At 45.9% G+C, this 22,340-nt stretch overlaps 1 protein-coding gene across 1 annotated transcript in view; it reads right to left on the reverse strand.

Annotated features, from left to right (window-relative positions):
* Positions 1–22,340, reverse strand: part of MYLK (myosin light chain kinase) — a 164,359-nt gene that overhangs the window by 18,891 nt on the left and 123,128 nt on the right. Inside the window, 4 exon segments of the mRNA XM_077449738.1 lie at positions 2,054–2,177; positions 10,007–10,224; positions 14,450–14,653; positions 18,842–18,932. Coding sequence (XP_077305864.1) covers positions 2,054–2,177; positions 10,007–10,224; positions 14,450–14,653; positions 18,842–18,932 — 637 coding nt within the window.

A 22,340-nucleotide genomic window follows, 5' to 3' on the forward strand; every position in this document is an offset into this window, starting at 1 on the left:
TTTTGTAGCCCATTCCAGCCTTGTGTAGGTCTCCAATCTTCTCCCCGACATCCTTGGACAGCTCTTTGGTCTTGGCCATGGTGGAGAGATTGGAATCTGACTGATTGCTTATGTGGACAGGTGTTCGGGGATTGATCGGGGATCAAATACTTATTTCACACATTAACCGGTTCCCGACCGGCACACGCCGATGTACGTCGGCAGAATGGCATGGGCAGGCATATTGGCGTACAGGTACGTCCAATCTTTAATGCCGCGGGACCCCCCGTGAGTCCGGTCGTGGGTCCCGCGGACTCGATCGCCGCGGGGATACCCGCGATCGTTGCACGGGGCGGCTGAACGGAGAAATGCCGTTGTAAACAGTATTTCCCCGTTCTGCCTAGCAACTAGTGACGCTGATCTCTGCTCCATGTGATTGGAGCAGAGATCAGTGTTCACTAAATGAAAGCCCAACCCCCCCCACAGTTAGTAACACACCCCTAGGAGCACTTAACCCCTACACTGCCACCCACTGGTTAACCCCTTCACTGCCAGTGTCATTTACACAGGAATCACTGCATTTATATAGCACTGATTGCTGTATAAATGACAATGGTCCCAAAAATGTGTCAAAAATGTCCGATGTGTCCGCCATAATGTCGTAGTCACAACAAAAATCGCTGATCGCCGCCATTACTAGTAAAAAAAAAAAAAATATTAATAAAAATGCCATAAAACTATCCCCTATTTTGTAAATGCTATAACTTTTGCGCAAACCAATCAATAATCGCTTATTGCGATTTTTTTTTTACCAAAAATATGTAGAAGAATACGTATCGGCCTAAACTGAGGGAAAAAAATGTTTTTTTATATATTTTTGGAGGATATTTATAATAACAAAAAGTAAAAAATAATGCGTTTTTTTTTCAAAATTGTCGCTCTATTTTTGTTTATATCGCAAAAAAATAAAAACCGCAGGGGTGATCAAATACCACCAAAAGAAAGCTCTATTTGTGGGGAAAAAAAAAGGACGCCAATTTTGTTTGGGAGCCACATCGCCACGACCGCGCAATCGTCAGTTAAAGCGACGCAGTGCCGAATCGCAAAAAAAGTGGTCTGGTCTTTGACCAGCAAAATGGATCCGGGGGCTGAAAGTGGTTAAAATGCAAATCAATTTATAACTTTTTTTGAACGTTTTTTCTGGATATTTTTCTTGTCATTCTGTCTCTCACTCTTATAATAAACCGACCAATAAAATTATAGACTGATCGTTTCTTGGTCAGTGGGCGAACATACAAAATCAGCAGGGGGGTCAAATACTTTTTCCTCTCGCTGTAGTTTTCTCTAGGCACTGTGTATCAATAGGAATGATTATTTCTGTTTATTAATAAAATTCAGTTTTCGCCTTTCTTTATCCTTTGTTGCTGCTGATCACCTGCAACCCTTTTCTAGCCACTTCCGGTCTCCATGCAGTGATGGCGGTATGGCATTTCTGGGGGGGGGGGGATCTCCTGATGGTGACAAGACTGGACCATGTCTGGGTAATGTGCTGTGATCCAGTCATATGTATGTAGTCGCCATTGGGAAAGTGTGACAACAGAGGAGCACATTTCGGAGAAAGGGGCGGAGCGTTGTCACCCTACAACATGGCGGGATCACCAGGGATTATTATAATGACTTTTGAAACGGCATTAACCAGTCAGAATTATCTGAGAATTTAGCGAATCGGTTTCCATCTCGATGGATACAATGTATTTGTTGGGTGATTCTGATCCCGGCATGACTCCCGTTTTCCAGAAATCGCCCCTCCTCCACCGTGCCGCATCAAATACCCAATCCAAGGAATTAGCAGATGAGTCCCGACAGACACTGGAAACAATTTCCTGCTCGGAATGCAAAAGTAAATGGATCAAAGAGCTGCAGGACTTGGCTGGCCCGGAGGTGGACAGCGGGGTGGGCACCCGGCTCTGAAGACGTGCCCGGGGGGGAGGGGGGAGGGGGGGAGGGGGGGGATCTGAGGAGTTTATGGGAACACAGCAAATTGGGGCATTAACCCCTTCCACACAGAACTTACAGGATGTAGCAGATGACCCCGATGCTCCACATGTCCGTGGCGTAGCCGATGGGCTCATAGTTGATCACTTCTGGGGCCACAAATTCCGGGGTCCCAAACAAGACTTTGAGGTTGGGTGTGCTCTCTGCAATAGAAAGTGATGAAGTTAATGTGAGCTCTGCAAAGTGTACCCCAATAATAATGTGTCCGATACCGGAAATCACTACAAACCCCCCAATTCCAGGCTCTATATGACTGAGCACTGATGGCTTAACATGGGAAGAAATATGAGACCGACTGAGACCCAAAACATCATCAGAGGTAAATCATTCTGTCTGCCCCATACACTCTGCATGTGACAGGAACCACAATGACCCCCAACAACACCAAATTACACCCCGACACTTGGAGGTCACAGAACAATGATACACTGAGACTTGGGGGTCCCAGAACAATGACACCCTGACACTTGGGGGCCCCAGAACAATGACACACTGACACTTGGGGGGTCCCAGAACAAGGACACACTGACACTTGGGGGTCTCAGAACAATGACACCCTGACACTTGGGGGCCCCAGAACAATGACACACTGACACTTGGGGGGTCCCAGAACAAGGACACACTGACACTTGGGGATCCAGAACAATGACACACTGACACTTGGGGGCCCCAGAACAATGACACCCTGACACTTGGGGGCCCCAGAACAATGGCACACTGACACTTGGGGGGGTCCCAGAACAAGGACACACTGACACTTTGGGGCCCCAGAACAAGGACACACTGACACTTGGGGGCCCCAGAACAATGACACACAGACACTTGGGGGTCCCAGAACAATGACACACTGACACTTGGGGGGTCCCAGAACAATTACACACTGACACTTGGGGGTCCGGGAACAATGACAAACTGACACTTGGGGGTCCCAGAACAATGACACCCTGATACTTGGGGGTCCCAGAACAATGACACCCTGACACTTGGGGGTCCCAGAACAATGACACCCTGACACTTGGGGGTCCGGGAACAATGGCACACTGACACTTGGGGGGTCCCAGAACAATGACACCCTGACACTTGGGGGTCCGGGAACAATGACACCCTGACACTTGGGGGTCCGGGAACAATGACACCCTGACACTTGGGGGTCCCAGAACAATGACACACTGACACTTGGGGGTCCCAGAAGAATGACACACTGACACTTGGGGGTCCCAGAACAAGGACACACTGACACTTGGGGGTCCCAGAACAATGGCACACTGACACTTGGGGGGTCCCAGAACAATGACACCCTGACACTTGGGGGTCCGGGAACAATGACACCCTGACACTTGGGGGTCCCAGAAGAATGACACACTGACACTTGGGGGTCCCAGAACAAGGACACACTGACACTTGGGGGTCCCAGAACAAGGACACACTGACACTTGGGGGTCCCAGAACAATGACACACTGACACTTGGGGGTCCCAGAACAATGACACACTGACACTTGGGGGTCCGGGAACAATGACACCCTGACACTTGGGGGTCCCAGAAGAATGACACACTGACACTTGGGGGTCCGGGAACAATGACACCCTGACACTTGGGGGTCCCAGAAGAATGACACACTGACACTTGGGGGGTCCCAGAACAAGGACACCCTGACACTTGGGGTCCGGAACAATGACACCCTGACACTTGGGGGTCCCAGAACAAGGACACACATACACTTGGGGGTCCCAGAACAATGACACCCTGACATTTGGGGGGTCCCAGAACAATTACACACTGACACTTGGGGATATGGGAACAATGACAAACTGACACTTGGGGGTCCCAGAACAAGGACACACTGACACTTGGGGGTCCGGGAACAATGACACCCTGACACTTGGGGGTCCGGGAACAATGACAAACTGACACTTGGGGGTCCCAGAACAATGACACCCTGACACTTGGGGGGTCCCAGAACAATTACACACTGACACTTGGGGGTCCGGGAACAATGACACCCTGACACTTGGAGGTCCCAGAACAATGACACACTGACACTTGGGGGTCCGGGAACAATGACACCCTGACACTTGGGGGTCCCAGAACAAATACACACTGACACTTGGGGGTCCGGGAACAATGACACCCTGACACTTGGGGGGTCCCAGAACAATGACAAACTGACACTTGGGGGTCCCAGAACAAGGACACCCTGACACTTGGGGGTCCGGGAACAATGACAAACTGACACTTGGGGGTCCGGGAACAATGACACCCTGACACTTGGGGGTCCGGGAACAATGACAAACTGACACTTGGGGGTCCCAGAACAATGACACCCTGACACTTGGGGGGTCCCAGAACAATGACACCCTGACACTTGGGGGTCCCAGAACAATGACACCCTGACACTTGGGGGTCCCAGAACAATTACACCCTGACACTTTGGGGTCCCAGAACAATGACACCCTGACACTTGGGGGTCCCAGAACAAACGCACACTGTAACTTGGGGGTCCCAGAACAATGACAAACTGACACTTGGGGTCCCAAAACAATGACACACTGACACTTGGGGGCCCCAGAACAATGACACACTGACACTTGGGGGTCCCAGAACAATGACACACTGACACTTGGGGGTCCCAGAACAATGACACACTGACACTTGGGGGTCCCAGAACAATGACACACTGACACTTGGGGGCCCAGAACAAGGACACACTGACACTTGGGGGGCCCAGAACAAGGACACACTGACACTTGGGGGTCCGGGAACAATGACACCCTGACACTTGGGGGTCCCAGAAGAATGACACACTGACACTTGGGGGTCCAGGAACAATGACACCCTGACACTTGGGGGTCCCAGAAGAATGACACACTGACACTTGGGGGTCCCAGAAGAATGACACACTGACACTTGGGGGGTCCCAGAACAAGGACACCCTGACACTTGGGGGTCCCAGAACAATGACACACTGACACTTGGGGGTCCCAGAACAATGACACACTGACACTTGGGGGGCCCAGAACAAGGACACACTGACACTTGGGGGGCCCAGAACAAGGACACACTGACACTTGGGGGTCCGGGAACAATGACACCCTGACACTTGGGGGTCCCAGAAGAATGACACACTGACACTTGGGGGTCCAGGAACAATGACACCCTGACACTTGGGGGTCCCAGAAGAATGACACACTGACACTTGGGGGTCCCAGAAGAATGACACACTGACACTTGGGGGTCCCATAAGAATGACACACTGACACTTGGGGGGTCCCAGAACAAGGACACCCTGACACTTGGGGGGTCCGGGAACAATGACACCCTGACACTTGGGGGTCCCAGAACAAGGACACACATACACTTGGGGGTATGGGAACAATGACAAACTGACACTTGGGGGTCCCAGAACAATGACAAACTGACACTTGGGGGGTCCCAGAACAATTACACACTGACACTTGGGGGTCCGAGAACAATGACACCCTGACACTTGGAGGTCCCAGAACAATGACACACTGACACTTGGGGGTCCGGGAACAATGACACCCTGACACTTGGGGGTCCTAGAACAAGGACACACTGACACTTGGGGGTCCGGGAACAATGACACCCTGACACTTGGGGGTCCCAGAAGAATGACACACTGACACTTGGGGGTCCGGGAACAATGACACCCTGACACTTGGGGGTCCCAGAAGAATGACACACTGACACTTGGGGGGTCCCAGAACAAGGACACCCTGACACTTGGGGTCCGGGAACAATGACACCCTGACACTTGGGGGTCCCAGAACAAGGACACACATACACTTGGGGGTCCCAGAACAATGACACCCTGACACTTGGGGGGTCCCAGAACAATTACACACAGACACTTGGGGGTCCCAGAACAAGGACACCCTGACACTTGGGGGTCCGGGAACAATGACAAACTGACACTTGGGGGTCCCAGAACAATTACACACAGACACTTGGGGGTCCCAGAACAAGGACACACTGACACTTGGGGGTCCGGGAACAATGACACCCTGACACTTGGGGGTCCCAGAAGAATGACACACTGACACTTGGGGGTCCGGGAACAATGACACCCTGACACTTGGGGGTCCCAGAAGAATGACACACTGACACTTGGGGGGTCCCAGAACAAGGACACCCTGACACTTGGGGTCCGGGAACAATGACACCCTGACACTTGGGGGTCCCAGAACAAGGACACACATACACTTGGGGGTCCCAGAACAATGACACCCTGACACTTGGGGGGTCCGAGAACAATGACCCTGAGGGGGGAGGGGGAGTGACACATTTGGAGTCGGGTACCGCGGAGCTCTCAGACAAGTTTGTGGAAAGAAGAAAGTTGTGAAGAGTTAACAGAAGAATCTCCTGCGGGCCGTTTATCTGGATGAAGTTTACAGGAGACATTAAACAGACCAAAAAAGGGCAGAAATCAAATCCCATGACTTGGAGAAGAATGTCCGACCATAATAAGAGCCCTAATGAGCCGTGCGGGGGAGGGGGGGGGGGGGTCAGGAGCGGATCTGAAGATGGGTCTTCTGATTAGATCCGCAGTTTATGGGATGTCTATAAAATCTGAGAATTCGCAATGCAGACAACGTATGCGGAGCGCCCCGTCCTCCACACTTCTTCACCATTTCATCTATATGGGGGTCAGAGGGGAACGGATCATAAAAATCTCTGATTGGGGTCCTCCAATTCTAGGTTCACCCCGTACAGGTGCAATGGCGCGCACCCATGTTCCCGCACGTCACGTGTAGCATGATCACTTCAATGGGCTGTCCTACACATGATAAAACCTAGAAAAAAAATCCTAGACCCTTTTCCAAAAGCATTTGCTGTTCTCTGTGGCCCCCGTAGGTGTGAGTGGTACCGACCACTCACTGTGTCCTTTTCATAACTGAAGCATAATAAACTATGATTACTATGCTTCAGTTTGTGAATGAACGGGAAGCCGCTCAGCACAGAGCAGATTGCATTCATTCACTGTCCAGTGCAGCTGAGGCTGCAGAGAATGGGAATGGGGGATCTCTGTCCTCAATCCCTCTTTGTTTCAAAAGTGAGAGGGTTTGAGCATGTAATAGGAATAAAATTGCTAAAAAAAAAAATTAAAATTAAAGGGACAGTGCAAAAATAAAAAGTAAAACAAATAATAATAAAAAAAAGAATCTAAAGTGCCCCCATCCCCCACGTGTACAGCAGCGGTTTTCCCACCACACTTGTAAGGTTTCGCTGAGAACGTTAGCGCCACCTATGGATTTTTAAGTACCGTCGTTAGTTACAGTGCCCCCCCCCCCCCCCTTGAAATTTCCCACATGTTGTCATGTTACAACCAAAAACGTAAATGTATTTTATTGGGATTTTATGTGATGGACCAACACAAAGTGTCACATAATTGTGAAGAGGAAGGAAAATGATAAATGATACAAATAAATATGTGAAAAGTGTGGGGGAGGGGGATTTGTATGGCGCCCTCTTTACTCTGATAGCCCGAACTAAGATCTAGAGGAACCAATTGCCTTCAGAAGTCATCTAATTAGTAAATAGAGTCCACCTGTGTGTAATGTAATCTCAGTATAAATACAGCTGTTCCGTGAAGCCCTCCGAGGTTTGTTAGAGAACCTTATTGAGCAAACAGCATCATGAAGGCCAAGGAACACACCAGACAGGTCAGGGATAACGTTGTGGAGAAGTATAAAGCAGGGTTGGGTTATAATAAAATCTCCCAAGCTTTGACCATCTCACGGAGCTCTGTTCAATCCATCATCGGAAAATGGAAAGAGTATGGGCACAACTGCAAACCTACCAAGACATGGCCGTCCACCTAAACTGACCGGGCCGGGCAAGGAGAGCATTCATCAGAGAAGAGCCAAGAGGTCCATGGTAACTCTGGAGGAGCTGCAGAGATCCACAGCTCAGGGGGGAGAATCTGTCCACAGGACAACTATTAGTCGTCTCTCCACAAATCTGCCCTTTATGGAAGAGTGACAAGAAGAAAGACATTGGAGAAAGAAAGTCATAAGAAGTCCTGTTTGTAGTTTGTGAGAAGCCATGTGGGGGAGGGGACAGCAAACATGTGGAAGAAGGTGATCTGGTCAGAAGAGACCAAAATTCAACTTTATGGCCTAAAAGCAAAACGCTATGTGTGGGGGAAACTAACACCGCCCATCCCCCTGAACACACCATCCCCACCGTGAGACATGGTGGTGGCAGCATCATGTGGTGGGGATGGTTTTCTTCAGCAGGGACAGGGAAGCTGGTCAGAGTTGATGGGAAGATGGATGGAGACAAATACAGGACAATCTTAGAAGAAAACCTGTTAGAGTCGGCAAAAGACTTGAGAGCGGGGCGGAGGTTCCCCTTCCAGCAGGACAACGACCCGAAACATCCAGCCAGAGCTACAATGGAATGGTTTACATCAAAGCATATTCATGTGTTAGAATGGCCCAGTCACAGTCCAGACCTAAATCCCATTGAGAATCTGTGGCCAGACTTGAAAATTGCTGATCACAGACGCTCTCCATCCAATCTGACAGAGCTTGAGATATTTTACAAAGAAAAAGAATGGGCAGAAATGTCCTCTCTAGATGGGCAAAGCTGGTAGAGACACCCCCAAAAAGACTTGTAGAGAAAGGAGGTTCTACAAAGTATTGACTCCGGGGGGCGCCATACAAATGCCCCTCCCCCACACTTTTCACATATTTATTTGTATCATTTATCATTTTCCTTCCACTTCACAATTATGTGACACTTTGTGTTGGTCCATCACATAAAATCCCAATGCGGGGAATTTCAAGGGGTATGAATACTTTTTCAAGTCGCTGTATCTATTTCCTCGGCATGGCATTATCTTTCACATTTTACAAAAAAAAATAAAAAATTGGAACATATTGTGTTTTATTTCTTTTTTAATTCATTAAAATGTATTTTTTCACAAAAAAATAGCATTTTCAAAACTGCAAGACATAAAAAAAATGCAGTGATAGCCATTTTATTCTCTAGGGTCTCTGCTTATATATATATAACACACACACACACACACACATATATATATATATATATATATATATATATATATATATATATATATATAAAAAATATAATCTTTTTTTTTTTTTTTTTTAAGCAGAGACCCTAGAGAATAAAATGGCGATCATTGCAATTTTTTTATGTCTCGCAGTTTTGAAAATGCAATTTTTTGTGAAAAAATAAATTTTAATGAATTAAAAAAGAAATGAAACACAATATGTACCCAATTTTTTTTGTAAAATGTGAAAGATGATATATTATTTTATATATATATATATATATATATATATATATATATATATATATATATATATATATATATATATATATATAAAATATTATATATATAATGTTTGGGAGTTATAAGTAATTCTCTAGCAAAAAATCCTGATTTAGATGTGAGAACAAAAAGCAAGGTCTTCAAGTGGTTAAGTCAATAATTTGTTTAATTTAAATAATTAAATAATAATTATATATATATATATATATAAAATAAAAATATAAATTAAAAAATAAATAAAGTCTAAATAAAGATAATTTAATTTAATTTTGTCACATTCGGATTATCATAAATACATTTTTGAAATTTGCTTTGTATATTCGTTATTTTCACAGCAATTCGAAATTTGAATTTCAGAAGATGGCTATATTCATTCTATTCCTATTTATTCTATTCTATTTTTTTTTTTGCTTTCTATTCCATTCTATAAAGCAGCCTAAAGCAGGAATCATCAATTTATTTCACTTTTAAACCTCACTGTATTCATTGCAAATGTTTCCATTTCAAATTCATTTTCGAATTCTGATAAAATCATTTCGTTTTTATTCATTTTGGATTCGTTATTATTGTGATTCGGAAATTCGGATTAATCCGAATTTCGATTTATAACTAAATGAATGGCGTATGTCTACTTGGACGCACACAGTACCTAGTCTCCTGGCCAGGCCGAAGTCGATGAGTTTGATTTTGGTGCCGGTCTTGTTGACGCACATGATGTTCTCGGGTTTCAGGTCCAGGTGGACGATCCCCTTCTTGTGGATGAACTCCACCCCCTCCGAAATCTGCTTCATGTATTTAATGACTTCTCTTTCCGTCAGCTCGAAATCCTCATCGATGATTCGCTCGAACAACTCGCCGCCGGACACCCTGAAACGTGAAAAAAACGACAATGATCAGAAACTCCCCCCCCCAATAGACGGGAAAAATGAGATAAAATCCGGCAAACGCACTTCGCAAATGTCTTTCACCAAAACTCTTTTTTTTTGTCTTCCTTCATTTATTGCGACCAGTGACCCATTTACATGTGTGCGATTTTTCATGCGACTTTGGACATCAAAGTCGCAAGACCATACTTTTCAATGGCACCGGCTCCATTTGGTGCAACTTAAATCCAATGAGTGTAAAGTCAAAATTATTATTCACAGCACTTCCTTTTTTTACATTTTTCACTCTTTTTTTCTTTTTTTAAGTATTTTTTTTATTTATTTTTTATAGCCTACTAAGAGCCCACAGAGCACTAAGGGATTTCTATACCGTGCATCCGGAAATTATTCACAGCACTTCCTTTTTTACATTTTTCACTCTTTTTTTATTTTTTTAAGTATTTTTTTATTTTTTATTTTTATTCACAGCACTTGCTTTATTAAATTTTTCACTCTTTTTTTATTTTTTTAAGTATTTTTTTATTTAATTTTTTATTTTTTTAGCCTACTAAGAGCCCACAGAGCACTAAGGGATTTCTATACCGTGCATCCGGAAATTATTCACAGCACTTCCGTTTTTACATTTTTCACTCTTTTATTTATTTTTTTAAGTATTTTTTTTAGCCTACTAAGAGCCCACAGAGCACTAAGGGATTTCTATACCGTGCATCTGGAAATTATTCACAGCACTTCCTTTTTTACATTTTTCACTCTTTTTTTATTTTTTTAAGTATTTTTTTATTTTTTATTTTTATTCACAGCACTTGCTTTATTAAATTTTTCACTCTTTTTTTATTTTTTTAAGTATTTTTTTATTTAATTTTTTATTTTTTTAGCCTACTAAGAGCCCACAGAGCACTAAGGGATTTCTATACCGTGCATCCGGAAATTATTCACAGCACTTCCTTTTTTACATTTTTCACTCTTTTATTTATTTTTTTAAGTATTTTTTTTTTATTTTTTTTAGCCTACTAAGAGCCCACAGAGCACTAAGGGATTTCTATACCGTGCATCCGGAAATTATTCACAGCACTTCCGTTTTTACATTTTTCACTCTTTTATTTATTTTTTTAAGTATTTTTTTTAGCCTACTAAGAGCCCACAGAGCACTAAGGGATTTCTATACCGTGCATCCGGAAATTATTCACAGCACTTCCTTTTTTACATTTTTCACTCTTTTTTTATTTTTTTAAGTATTTTTTTATTTTTTATTTTTATTCACAGCACTTGCTTTATTAAATTTTTCACTCTTTTTTTATTTTTTTAAGTATTTTTTTATTTAATTTTTTATTTTTTTAGCCTACTAAGAGCCCACAGAGCACTAAGGGATTTCTATACCGTGCATCCGGAAATTATTCACAGCACTTCCTTTTTTACATTTTTCACTCTTTTTTTATTTTTTTAAGTATTTTATTTATTTTTTTATTTTTTTTTAGCCCTGACTAATAAAAGGGAACCCGTACAAAGATATCAATTCCATTCCCAGTTGTATTGCAATAAATAGACATTCTAGAAAACTGAAAAAAAAAAAAAGAAAAATGGCAGCCAAGCTGCTTGCACAAACCTATCGTTGCTGACCCTTGTTTCAGCGATGGTGGATTTGTATCGGGGCCACAAATTTTTAGATCACCTCCCAACTGGTGAGCTGAGAATTCAGGTATTGATCAAATGCCCCGATAAGGAAGGGGCGGGAACATCTGTCTGGCTTTAGCGCCACTTTAAATACCTAATTTAGGAGAATGCCACACTATGGCCACTAGGTGGAGCTGAAAATTATACAAGATAAACGTATTAGGCTAGATACGGGATTATGCATGACAATGTTCTCTGTGTCTGTGATGTCATTACATGATGTCTTCCCCTGGTCAGTTCAGCCCCCCGGGCAATGATTAGTTAATCAATTTAATTAATTAGTTAAAAAGGTATTCTCTCAGCTGCCACAAATAATCCCACATGTTGCGTAATACATGTATCTCTTATGATCATCAGCTCCATCTAGTGGCCATAATGCAGTACTTTAAATACCTAAACTAGGAAAATACCACAGCATGGCCACTAGGTGGAGCTGACAATCATAGAAGATAAATGGATTAGGCTAGATACAGAATTATTCATGACAGTTAAGTGAATTAAATCTGCCCTAAAGAGATTGTAAAAGTAAATAATAAAAAAAAAAAAGTCTACACTTACCTGCTCTGTGCAATGGAACTGCACAGAGCATCTGTGAACCTCTTCTTTTCGGGTCCCTTGCCCAGGCTCCTGGCCCCTCCCCCCATGCTAAGCCGGTTCCAATGGGGGCACTTGTGTGTGTACTCGCTCCCAAGCCCCACTGCTGTATCCATTGACACAGACAGCAGGCCCCGCCAGGGGCGGACTGACCATTCAGCCACCCGGGCACTGCCCGAGGGCCCCAGGCCACTAGGGGTCCCATCAGGGTTGCCAGCCTCAGTAAAACCAGGGACAGTATGTAAAAATCCTCTCCAGTACCTTCTCAGCCAATAGAAACATGTCTGTGTATACTATGTGTACATGTCTGTGTATACTGTGTGATTGTGTACTGTGTGTGTGTGTGTTTTTGTATACTGTGTGGCCCCATAATCTCCGATTTCCTGGGGGCCCCATAATCTCCTATTGCCCGGGGGGCCCCATGAGTTGTCAGTCCGCCCCTGGGCCCCGCCCCCCTTATCACTGGCTTTAATTGAAAGCAGTGAGAGCCAATGGCTCACGGTGCCTCAGCAAAGCCAGAGAGGGGAAAAAAGAATCCGCTGGATCGAATGAGGGCTCAGGTAAAATAAAAAAAAATAAAAAAAGGGGAGGGGTGATGCTGACACCTAAACATTTTGTACCTTAATGCAAGGAATGCATAAAGGTAAAAAAAATATTTAGGCTTTAGAACCACTTTAAATACCTAAATTAGGAAAATACCACAATATGGCCACTAGGTGGAGCTGAAAATTATACGAGATAAATGTATTAGGCTAGATACAGGATTATGCATGACGATGTTCTCTGTGTGTGATGTCACTGCACGACGTCTTCCTCTGGTCAGATCAGCCCCCGGTCAATGATTACTTAAGAGGCATTCTCTCAGCTGCCAAAAATAATCCCATATTTTGTGTAATACATTTATCTCCCAATATCATCAGCTCCATCTAGTGGCCACAATGCAGTGCTTGCTTTACATACCTAAATTAGAAAAAAAAAAAAAAGCATTATGGCCACTAGGTGGAGCTGATGGTCATAGGAGATAAATGTATTACACAAAATATGTAACTGTTAGCAGGACACTGAAGACTTGGCGTTTCCTGCGTAGTCTCAATTTTTTTCTACCCTTCTGCCGCTCTGTGCCGCTTCTGATCCCTGGGCCCTTTCTTTCCAGGATCTTTGCTATGAGCGTCGGGATCCTTCGGGATAAGACCCCGCGCTGTATTAAGATTCCTCTCAACTCAACTCAACGAACATTGTCAAGAATGATCCTGTATCTAAGCTTATCACTTTTATTTTACATAACTTTCAGCTCCACCTGGTGGCCATAATGGGGTATTTTCCCAATTTAGGTATTTAAGGCAAGTGCTAGGGTATTTATGGCCACTAGGTGGAGCTGATGATCACAGAAGATCAATGGATTATTATAGATAAAAGATTATTCAAGATTTTTTTTTTTAAATGACAAGGGGGTGGGCAGGAGGGACGGCTGCCCTGGGCGCAATGGTTTATTGTAGGATTGGGGGCACCCTGACCCTGGACCCAAGGGAAGGTGGGGGGGCGCAGTATGGCATGTTTGCCCTGGGCGCTGGATGGTCTTGTGTCCACACTGGTTAGAGAAGGAATGTCCTCGGAGCGATCACAGACTGCCTTCTGATTGGCCGGTTATCCACCCCAACCTACACTACCCGAAGCTAAAGGAAAGAAGCGGTTTTGTCCGGAGTGCCGCAGTAATCAGCAATAAAAGACGGAACGTTAATCATCCATCCGGCTCCCGGATCTCTCTGTATATAAAGCGTAGAAAATGCCGCGACGGCCAATTCGACTTTTTTTATTATTTCCTTTTATTACTTCCACATGGAGACTAATAAAAACGGCAGACGGGACGGCCCGAGCAGTGCGCTGTGTGATGTCATCCTGCAGTCACAATCCGATTGGCTGACGAAGCTTATATATATACTCACAGCTCCAGAACCATCACCATGTCGGCTTTGGATTCGAAGGCGTCTATGCACTGGACCAGCTTGGGGTGGTGCAGGTCGTTCATGATGTCGATCTCCTGCCGGATGCCCTCCTTGTCCTTGGCGGAGTACGCCTTGAAGAACTTTCCCGCCCAAACCTTCTTCGTCTTCTTATCCACCAACCGGAAGACTTGTCCGAACTTACCCCTAAAAGAGGAGACAGATCACATGACCCTCAGACCACCAACCAGCACCAAGATCAAGAAATTATATTATACAGGAGTGACATCACCGCTCTCAAGATATAAGATATATTATACAGGAGTGACATCACCGCTCTCCAGATATAAGATATATTATACAGGAGTGACATCACCGCTCTCCAGATATAAGATATATTATACAGAAGTGATATCACCGCTCTCCAGATATAAGATATATTATACAGAGTGACATCACTGCTCTCCAGATATAAGGTATATTATACAGGAGTGACATCACCGCTCTCCAGATATAAGATATATTATACAGGAGTGACATCACTGCTCTCCAGATATAAGATATATTATACAGGAGTGACATCACAGCTCTCCAGATATAAGATATATTATACAGGAGTGACATTACCACTCTCCAGATATAAGATATATTATATATAGTGACATCACCGCTCTCCAGATATAAGATATATTATACAGGAGTGACATCACCGCTCTCCAGATATAAGATATATTATACAGGAGTGACATCACCGCTCTCCAGATATAAGATATATTATACAGGAGTGACATCACCGCTCTCCAGATATAAGATATATTATACAGAGTGACATCACTGCTCTCCAGATATAAGATATATTATACAGGAGTGACATCACCGCTCTCCAGATATAAGATATATTATACAGGAGTGACATCACCGCTCTCTAGATATAAGATATATTATACAGGAGTGACATCACCGCTCTCTAGATATAAGGTGTATTGCAGAGCAGTGACATCAGACGCCGGTACTCCCCGGGATGGGGGATGGGGATCTCTATGATGATTACAGTCACTCTTTGTCTCTCTCTGGGATCTCCGCCTCATTATCTGACATCTGGCACCGGGGGGCGCTGTGATCGGCACATGTGGCGGAATCTATGAGAAGAATGCGCCGCACATTAGGAGACAATTAGGGATTTTCCCAGCGGGATGAGGAATGGGCATCCGGATCCAAACGCTGCTCCTTCCAACCCACCGCAGGCTATTGTGCAGGGGGTGTAACAACTGGGGGATGATCCCCCCCCCCCCCGGAGCGAATGTCAGGATGGAGACGGGATTTTCTCACATTCTCTGATATTGGGAAACTCTTCCCATCCTCCGCAGGGGATTCCCATCATTTCCAGGTCTCTGTCACACAGAACGCTCCCATACTCTATACAGCTGTATGGGGGGGGGCTCATTCCTTTGTGCTGATCCAAGTCCCGGGGGGGGGGGGGGGGGGGGGGTAAATCACAGCAGAATTTCCCAACAAAACTTCCCACAAAATAAAAACTATATAAGCATTGTATTGTCAGAGAAGAGCCCTCAGAATGTCCTTTGAATATACACACCAGACCTTGTATCTCCAGCTCACAAGCAGGTGACAACAGATCATCTTCTGAATTTTGGTTAGGTCGGGGGATGGGGGAAGAGCAGGGTCACGTGATAACAATGGCATTCCATTCATGAACAGCTTGCTTACTGTTGTGATCTGTGATTGCCTCACAGCTACCACATGGTACCTGCCTACCTGTACCATGTGATTAGCCAATCACAACAGTAAGCAAGCGGTTCATGAATGGGAAACCCATTCATGTCAGCTAAAGCTATTGCTTATGATCATCACTGTATAAGCAATGAAAATGAACACTCTATTGTGCTGACTAGGACCCAACCGTCATTCAATGGGGCAAATAAGAGGGCTAGGAGGGTGATAGGGAACACCCGGTGAGGTGGATGAGCTCTTCTTAGACCTCTGAGTCGGCCTCGGCTGCCGGCATCGCTGGAACCCGGGACAGGTGAGTGTCCATTTATTAAAAGTCAGCAGCTGCAGTATTTATAGATGCTGGCTTTTAATATTTTTTTTTTGGTGGAATCCCTCTTTAATGGGGCACATAAGAGGGCCAGGAGACTGATAGGGAACACCAGGTGAGGGGGGCGAAGCTCCTCTCAGATTAGGTCATGAGATCCCAATGTACATATAAAAACACACACAAGAGGGCGCCTCCATATACGGTATCTCACAAAAGTAAGTACACCCCTCAGTGACATGCATGAATCTGTCCACAGGACAACTATTAGTCGTCTCTCCACAAATCTGCCCTTTATGGAAGAGTGACAAGAAGAAAGACATTGGAGAAAGAAAGTCATAAGAAATCCTGTTTGTAGTTTGTGAGAAGCCATGTGGGGGAGGGGGCAGCAAACATGTGGAAGAAGGTGATCTGGTCAGATGAGACCAAAATTCTACTTTATGGCCTAAAAGCAAAACGCTATGTGTGGGGAAAACTAACACCGCCCATCCCCCGAACACACCATCCCCACCGTGAGACATGGTGGTGGCAGCATCATGTGGTGGGGATGGTTTTCTTCAGCAGGGACAGGGAAGCTGGTCAGAGTTGATGGGAAGATGGATGGAGACAAATACAGGACATTCTTAGAAGAAAACCTGTTATGCCCCATACACACGACCGGACTTTTTCGACGGACTTGGTCAGACGTAACGAATCCGCCTGACAATTCGATCGTGTGTGGGCTTCATCAGACCTTTGCTGTCTAATGCCGCGTACACACAACCAGTCTTCCCGACGAACTTTCGGCTGAGTTCCGACGGACTTTCCAAAACAAACGGACTTGGCCCCACACAAGCACACCAAAGTCCGACGGATTGGAATGCGATGACGTACGACCGGACTTGAATAAGGAAGTTCATAGCCAGTAGCCAATAGCTGCCCTAGTGTCGGTTTTTGTCCGTCGGACCAGCATACAGACAAACTGATTTTTCGACCAGACTTGAGTCTGTCGGAAAGATTTGAAACATGTTTTAAATCTAAAGTCCGTCTGATTTTTAGACAGCAAAGGTCCGATGAAGCCCACACACACGATCGAATTGTCCGGCGGATTCGTTCCGTCGGACCTAGTCCGTCACAAAGTCCGGTCGTGTGTACGCGGCATAAAAATCAGACGGACTTTAGATTCAGAACATGTTTCAAATCTTTCCGACGGACTCGAGTCCGGTCGAAAAATCTGTTTCTGTGTATGCTGGTCCGACGGACGAAAACCGACGCGAGGGCAGCCATTGGCTCCTGGCTATGAACTTCCTTATTCTAGTCCGGTCGTACATCATCACATTCGAATCCGTCGGACTTTGGTGTGCTTTTTTGTGGCCAAGTCCGTTCGTTCGGAAAGTCCGTCAGAACTCTGCCGACAGTTCGTCGGGAAGACCGTCGGACCTAGTCCGTTGAAAAGTCCGGTCGTGTGTACGCGGCATTAGAGTCTGCAAAAGACTTGAGACCGGGGCGGAGGTTCACCTTCCAGCAGGACAACGACCCGAAACATCCAGCCAGAGCTACAATGGAATGGTTTACATCAAAGCATATTCATGTGTTAGAATGGCCCAGTCACAGTCCAGACCTAAATCCCATTGAGAATCTGTGGCAAGACTTGAAAATTGCTGATCACAGACGCTCTCCATCCAATCTGACAGAGCTTGAGAGATTTTACAAAGAAGAAGAATGGGCAGAAATGTCCTCTCTAGATGTGCAAAGCTGGTAGAGACACCCCCAAAAAGACTTGTAGAGAAAGGGGGTTCTACAAAGTATTGACTCCGGGGGGGCGCCATACAAATGCCCCTCCCCCGGGTCTTTTCACATATTTATTTGTATCATTTATCATTTTCCTTCCACTTCACAATTATGTGACACTTTGTGTTGGTCCATCACATAAAATCCCAATAAAATACATTTATGTTTTTGGCTGTAACATGACAACAATGTGGGGAATGTCAAGGGGTATGAATACTTTTTCTAGACACTGTAACATTGTATATGATTCGATTGCTTTTGTGCTACTAAAAAAAAAAAATCCATCAAAATGTGAAGCTGTCTACAATGTTCCAGACACTGTCCATAAAAAATAAATAGATTTTTGCAACTGACGTGCCGGGTTACTAATATCTCAGGATGGAGTCCTGGGAAAGGCGGCCGGTCCGGGCGATCGGAGGGATTTCCCACACTCCCGTGTCCGTCTGAGTGACAATATATGTAAACCACAGGAAGTATAAATCATGGAAGTGACAGTGAGAGTGGCAGCCCAGACTGGTGGGACCCGGCGGGTGCAAGAAAGACCCCACAAATGTTCCCCTCATCATACTCACGTCCCCAGCCTCTCCTCCACATCGTAGAAATCTGCCACCTTCTGGGTGGTGTTTAGAACGACATTCCGGTAATCCGACTCCGACATCTCCTCTGCAAGACACAAACACACAATTTATATTCCCAGAAATCTGTTCCTGAATGAAAATAAACATATTTCCTCCCCGGGGTCGGACTATTATTATTACACTCTTATGTCCCCTCCCCCACAGTCACACACTATTATTATACATTTATATAGCTCTGACATATACCGCAGTGTTGTACAGAGATCACTGAGCCAGTCACATCAGTCTCTGCACCAGAGGAGCTTCTCCACCAGGTGGTGCTGTTTTGCGGGGTCCTGTTGGCTCACTCTGCTGGGATCTCAGCTGAGAGAAGTAGCAATCCTAGTCTGTCCTGCAGGCTTTTCCCAGGCAAGCATGGACCATGTTGGGGAAGATGAAGGTGGAGGCTCCCCAGAGGCACTGAGGTCTACACCATGTGCTCATGCTGCACTGGATCCTGGGCCTGTCCCCATGCAAGGGGAGTCCTTATCAGCATTCCAGAATAAAGTGATGAACAGACCTCGCCGTATTACCAAGGAGGAACAGAAACTTGCTGTCCTGAAAGCGGATTTCAGGAAAAAGACATCTCTGCACAGTAAGTCTGGGAGCAGTAGGAGGCAAGACTCCAAGCTTGAGTCTCTGGAGAAGGCATTGAAGAAGCAGCAGAAGCTGGTTGCTTCGCTGAAGGAAAACAGTGGTGTGTTTAGAGATAAATATGAGAATGAGGAGAGATTCCAACAGATGGATGGCGTGCGAGTACAAGCCAAAGGGTGGAAGCCAAAGCAATGGCCACAGTATGGATGGGGGGTAAAGAAGTGGCTTCACATGGTGGCCCCAGTACTACCCCTGTGTCAGGTCACCTTGAGGCGAGGTGACAGATGCACACCGTAGGGGTCAGGAGTGCACCGCAAGGTTGTGGACCCTATGGCTGACTGCTGCAGACGTGAGACAGATCGCACTGGGGTTAGAGCGTAAGATTCCCTGGGGCGCGGAGTCTAAGAGCCAGCAGGTGTTCACCAGCGCCTCTAGTGGTGAGGATGGACTTGGCTGCAACTGGCTCCAGGTCGCGACCCCCAGGGTCCCCCAGCACACACCCACAGTAGGCAACAGGAGGATAGGGAAAGTGAGGGACAAAGCCAAGGTCGGGGCCACAAGCAGACAGGAATAGTCAGGGACACGCCAAAAGGTCAGGATCACAGGCAAACAGGGATAGTCAAGGACATGCCAAAGTCGGTAACGGAACAACAGAAGAGCACACGGCAGGTAACAGGAAGCTAACACACAAAGGAATACACAATGGTTGATCAGCAGGGTTGGCCTGCAGTGCACAGGTTACTATAGAGTTCTCTGATAGGAGCTAGGGTGGAGTCATGCCAGAGGATGGATTACAAAAGCAGTCAGGTGAGGGTCGGCTGGTCTCTAGAGATGAACACATGGAAACAGGTAAGCAGACCAACTCTATTGCATAACCATGACACCCTGTCTCAGGATCTGTCGTGTCTGAGTCAGTATCTGCCCCCTTCCCTCCCCAGCAGCCTGGGTCATCTCAGGAGGAGGTTGAGGAAAATGGCGGATTGCTGCAGGCCATTACAGAAATTGAATCTCCCTTGAGCAGCACCAACTCATCAGATGAGGATCATACAGGCGAGCTTGCTAAAAATCTCTCACAGCGTATGGATGCCATTCCTGCGATTTCTGATACAGAGAAAGAGACTGCATCTGTCAATGGATCCTTGCAATCGGCAGGGAATGCAGGAGGAGATGGTGGGAATCCAGACAAAAATGTTCCTGCTGGCTGTGAGGACAAGGAACAGGACACCCATATGGACACTAACACTGCAGAGCAGGATGGCCGTATGGATGCTAAAGCAGCCAGTGTATTTTCTGAACAGAAGACTTTACCTGATGTCGGGACTGCTGGTATTTGTGGTACTTTTGGGACTATGGTGAGCGGGACTGCTATGCTGGAGGGGAGGAGGGAGGATCAGGTGGTGGGTAAATTACCAAACCAGATTTTAGAGGTTCCTAGGCAGCCACTAAATGTGTCTAAAACCCTTAATTCTGTGTCATTTGTCCCAGTTAGTAACTATGCTAAGGCTGTGTTGGGACAAAGTCATGCTGCTGGTGGAAGGGAGCCAATTGTGGGAATTCTGATCTATCGCACCTTCCTTAAACGCAGGAATGTGGTACAGCTCAGGTGGCAAGGAGGAGGTATTCCACCGATCAGCAGAGTGGTTGTGGATAGGCTCCTAGCCATGGGATTTAAGGCGGAGGATATTTATGCTCTTATCAGTCCGGCTGGTTCCTATGAATATGATTTGTCATTTGTGCGTCCAGAATCGCTGGATCTGTTTTGGGAGTGGTTTGAGCGTGTGTATATAGGGGCCAGTCGGACTGGAAGGGGCACATCCCAAAAGTTGTCTCACGACAGCCCTTGATAAAAAAATTTGACTATCTTGACAAGTAATGAGTTTATACCCCCCGAGGATTTATGGGTCTGGTTGAGGAGCTTTGGTGAAACGTTGTGCCCGCTAAAAAAGATTGTAGATGATAGAGGAATCTGGATGGGTTGGTGGTCGGTGTCAATGAGGTTAAGTGTGGGTGGGAATGTGGTCCAGCATTTGCCCTCCTCTGCCTTTATTTGTAGAGATAGATTTACCTTTTTTCTACCCTGGTCAACCTAAGCTGTGCCATAAATGTGGAGTCAAGGGACATTTCTCCTCTAACTGTCCAGAACAGAAGTGCTCTTTATGTCAGGAACTGGGGCATCTGGCGAGGGACTGTAACAGCATTAAATATAACCTATGTGATAAGGTTGGTCACCCTTATAGCCGGTGCCCTGAGGCTTTGCACAATAAGCCAGAGTTAGTGGAGGAATTCTTCCGTCCGGATAGAGAAGAGTCTGGGTTGGCGGAGGTTGTACCAGGGGATCCTAGTGTCTCTGTCCCATCAGAATCTGTGTCTGTGAGGCCCTCTGTGGTGTCAGTGTCCCCTCCAGTCCGTGGTTCCCCAGTCAGTGTCAGAAAGTGTGGTTGTCAAGTCCTGTGTCTGCACCTTTTGTTTCTACTAGTGTAGTGAAGGCAGTGGAGGGTGCCGGACCAGCATGTATGGTGGTGCCAACCCCTCCTCAGTGTGGCAGAAGTGTGGCTGGAGATAGGCAGAGTGAGGGATGGATTGGGCGGCGGCGACGGGGGGGGGGGGGGGGTGTTGAAGAGAATGAGAGGGGCTGGTGCAGAATGCAAGGTGAATGATGTGGAAGTCGGGGTGAAAGATGTGGAAGTCGGTGTGAAATTTGTGGGGGGGAGGGGTTAATGGGGGGGGGGTTGGAAATCGGTGAGGATGGAGGTATCAAATACGTTTGAGGCGTTTTCTGAGGTGGAGGGTGAGGGATCATCGGCTGAGAAGTCGGTGACTTCTATGGAGGAGGAATTGCAGAGGATAATAAAACGTGTAG

The sequence above is a fragment of the Lithobates pipiens genome, unplaced genomic scaffold, assembly GCF_037356315.1.
Source record: "Lithobates pipiens isolate NorthernLeopardFrog02 unplaced genomic scaffold, aLitPip1_a1.2 Scaffold_22, whole genome shotgun sequence".
NCBI classification, from domain to species: domain Eukaryota; kingdom Metazoa; phylum Chordata; class Amphibia; order Anura; family Ranidae; genus Lithobates; species Lithobates pipiens.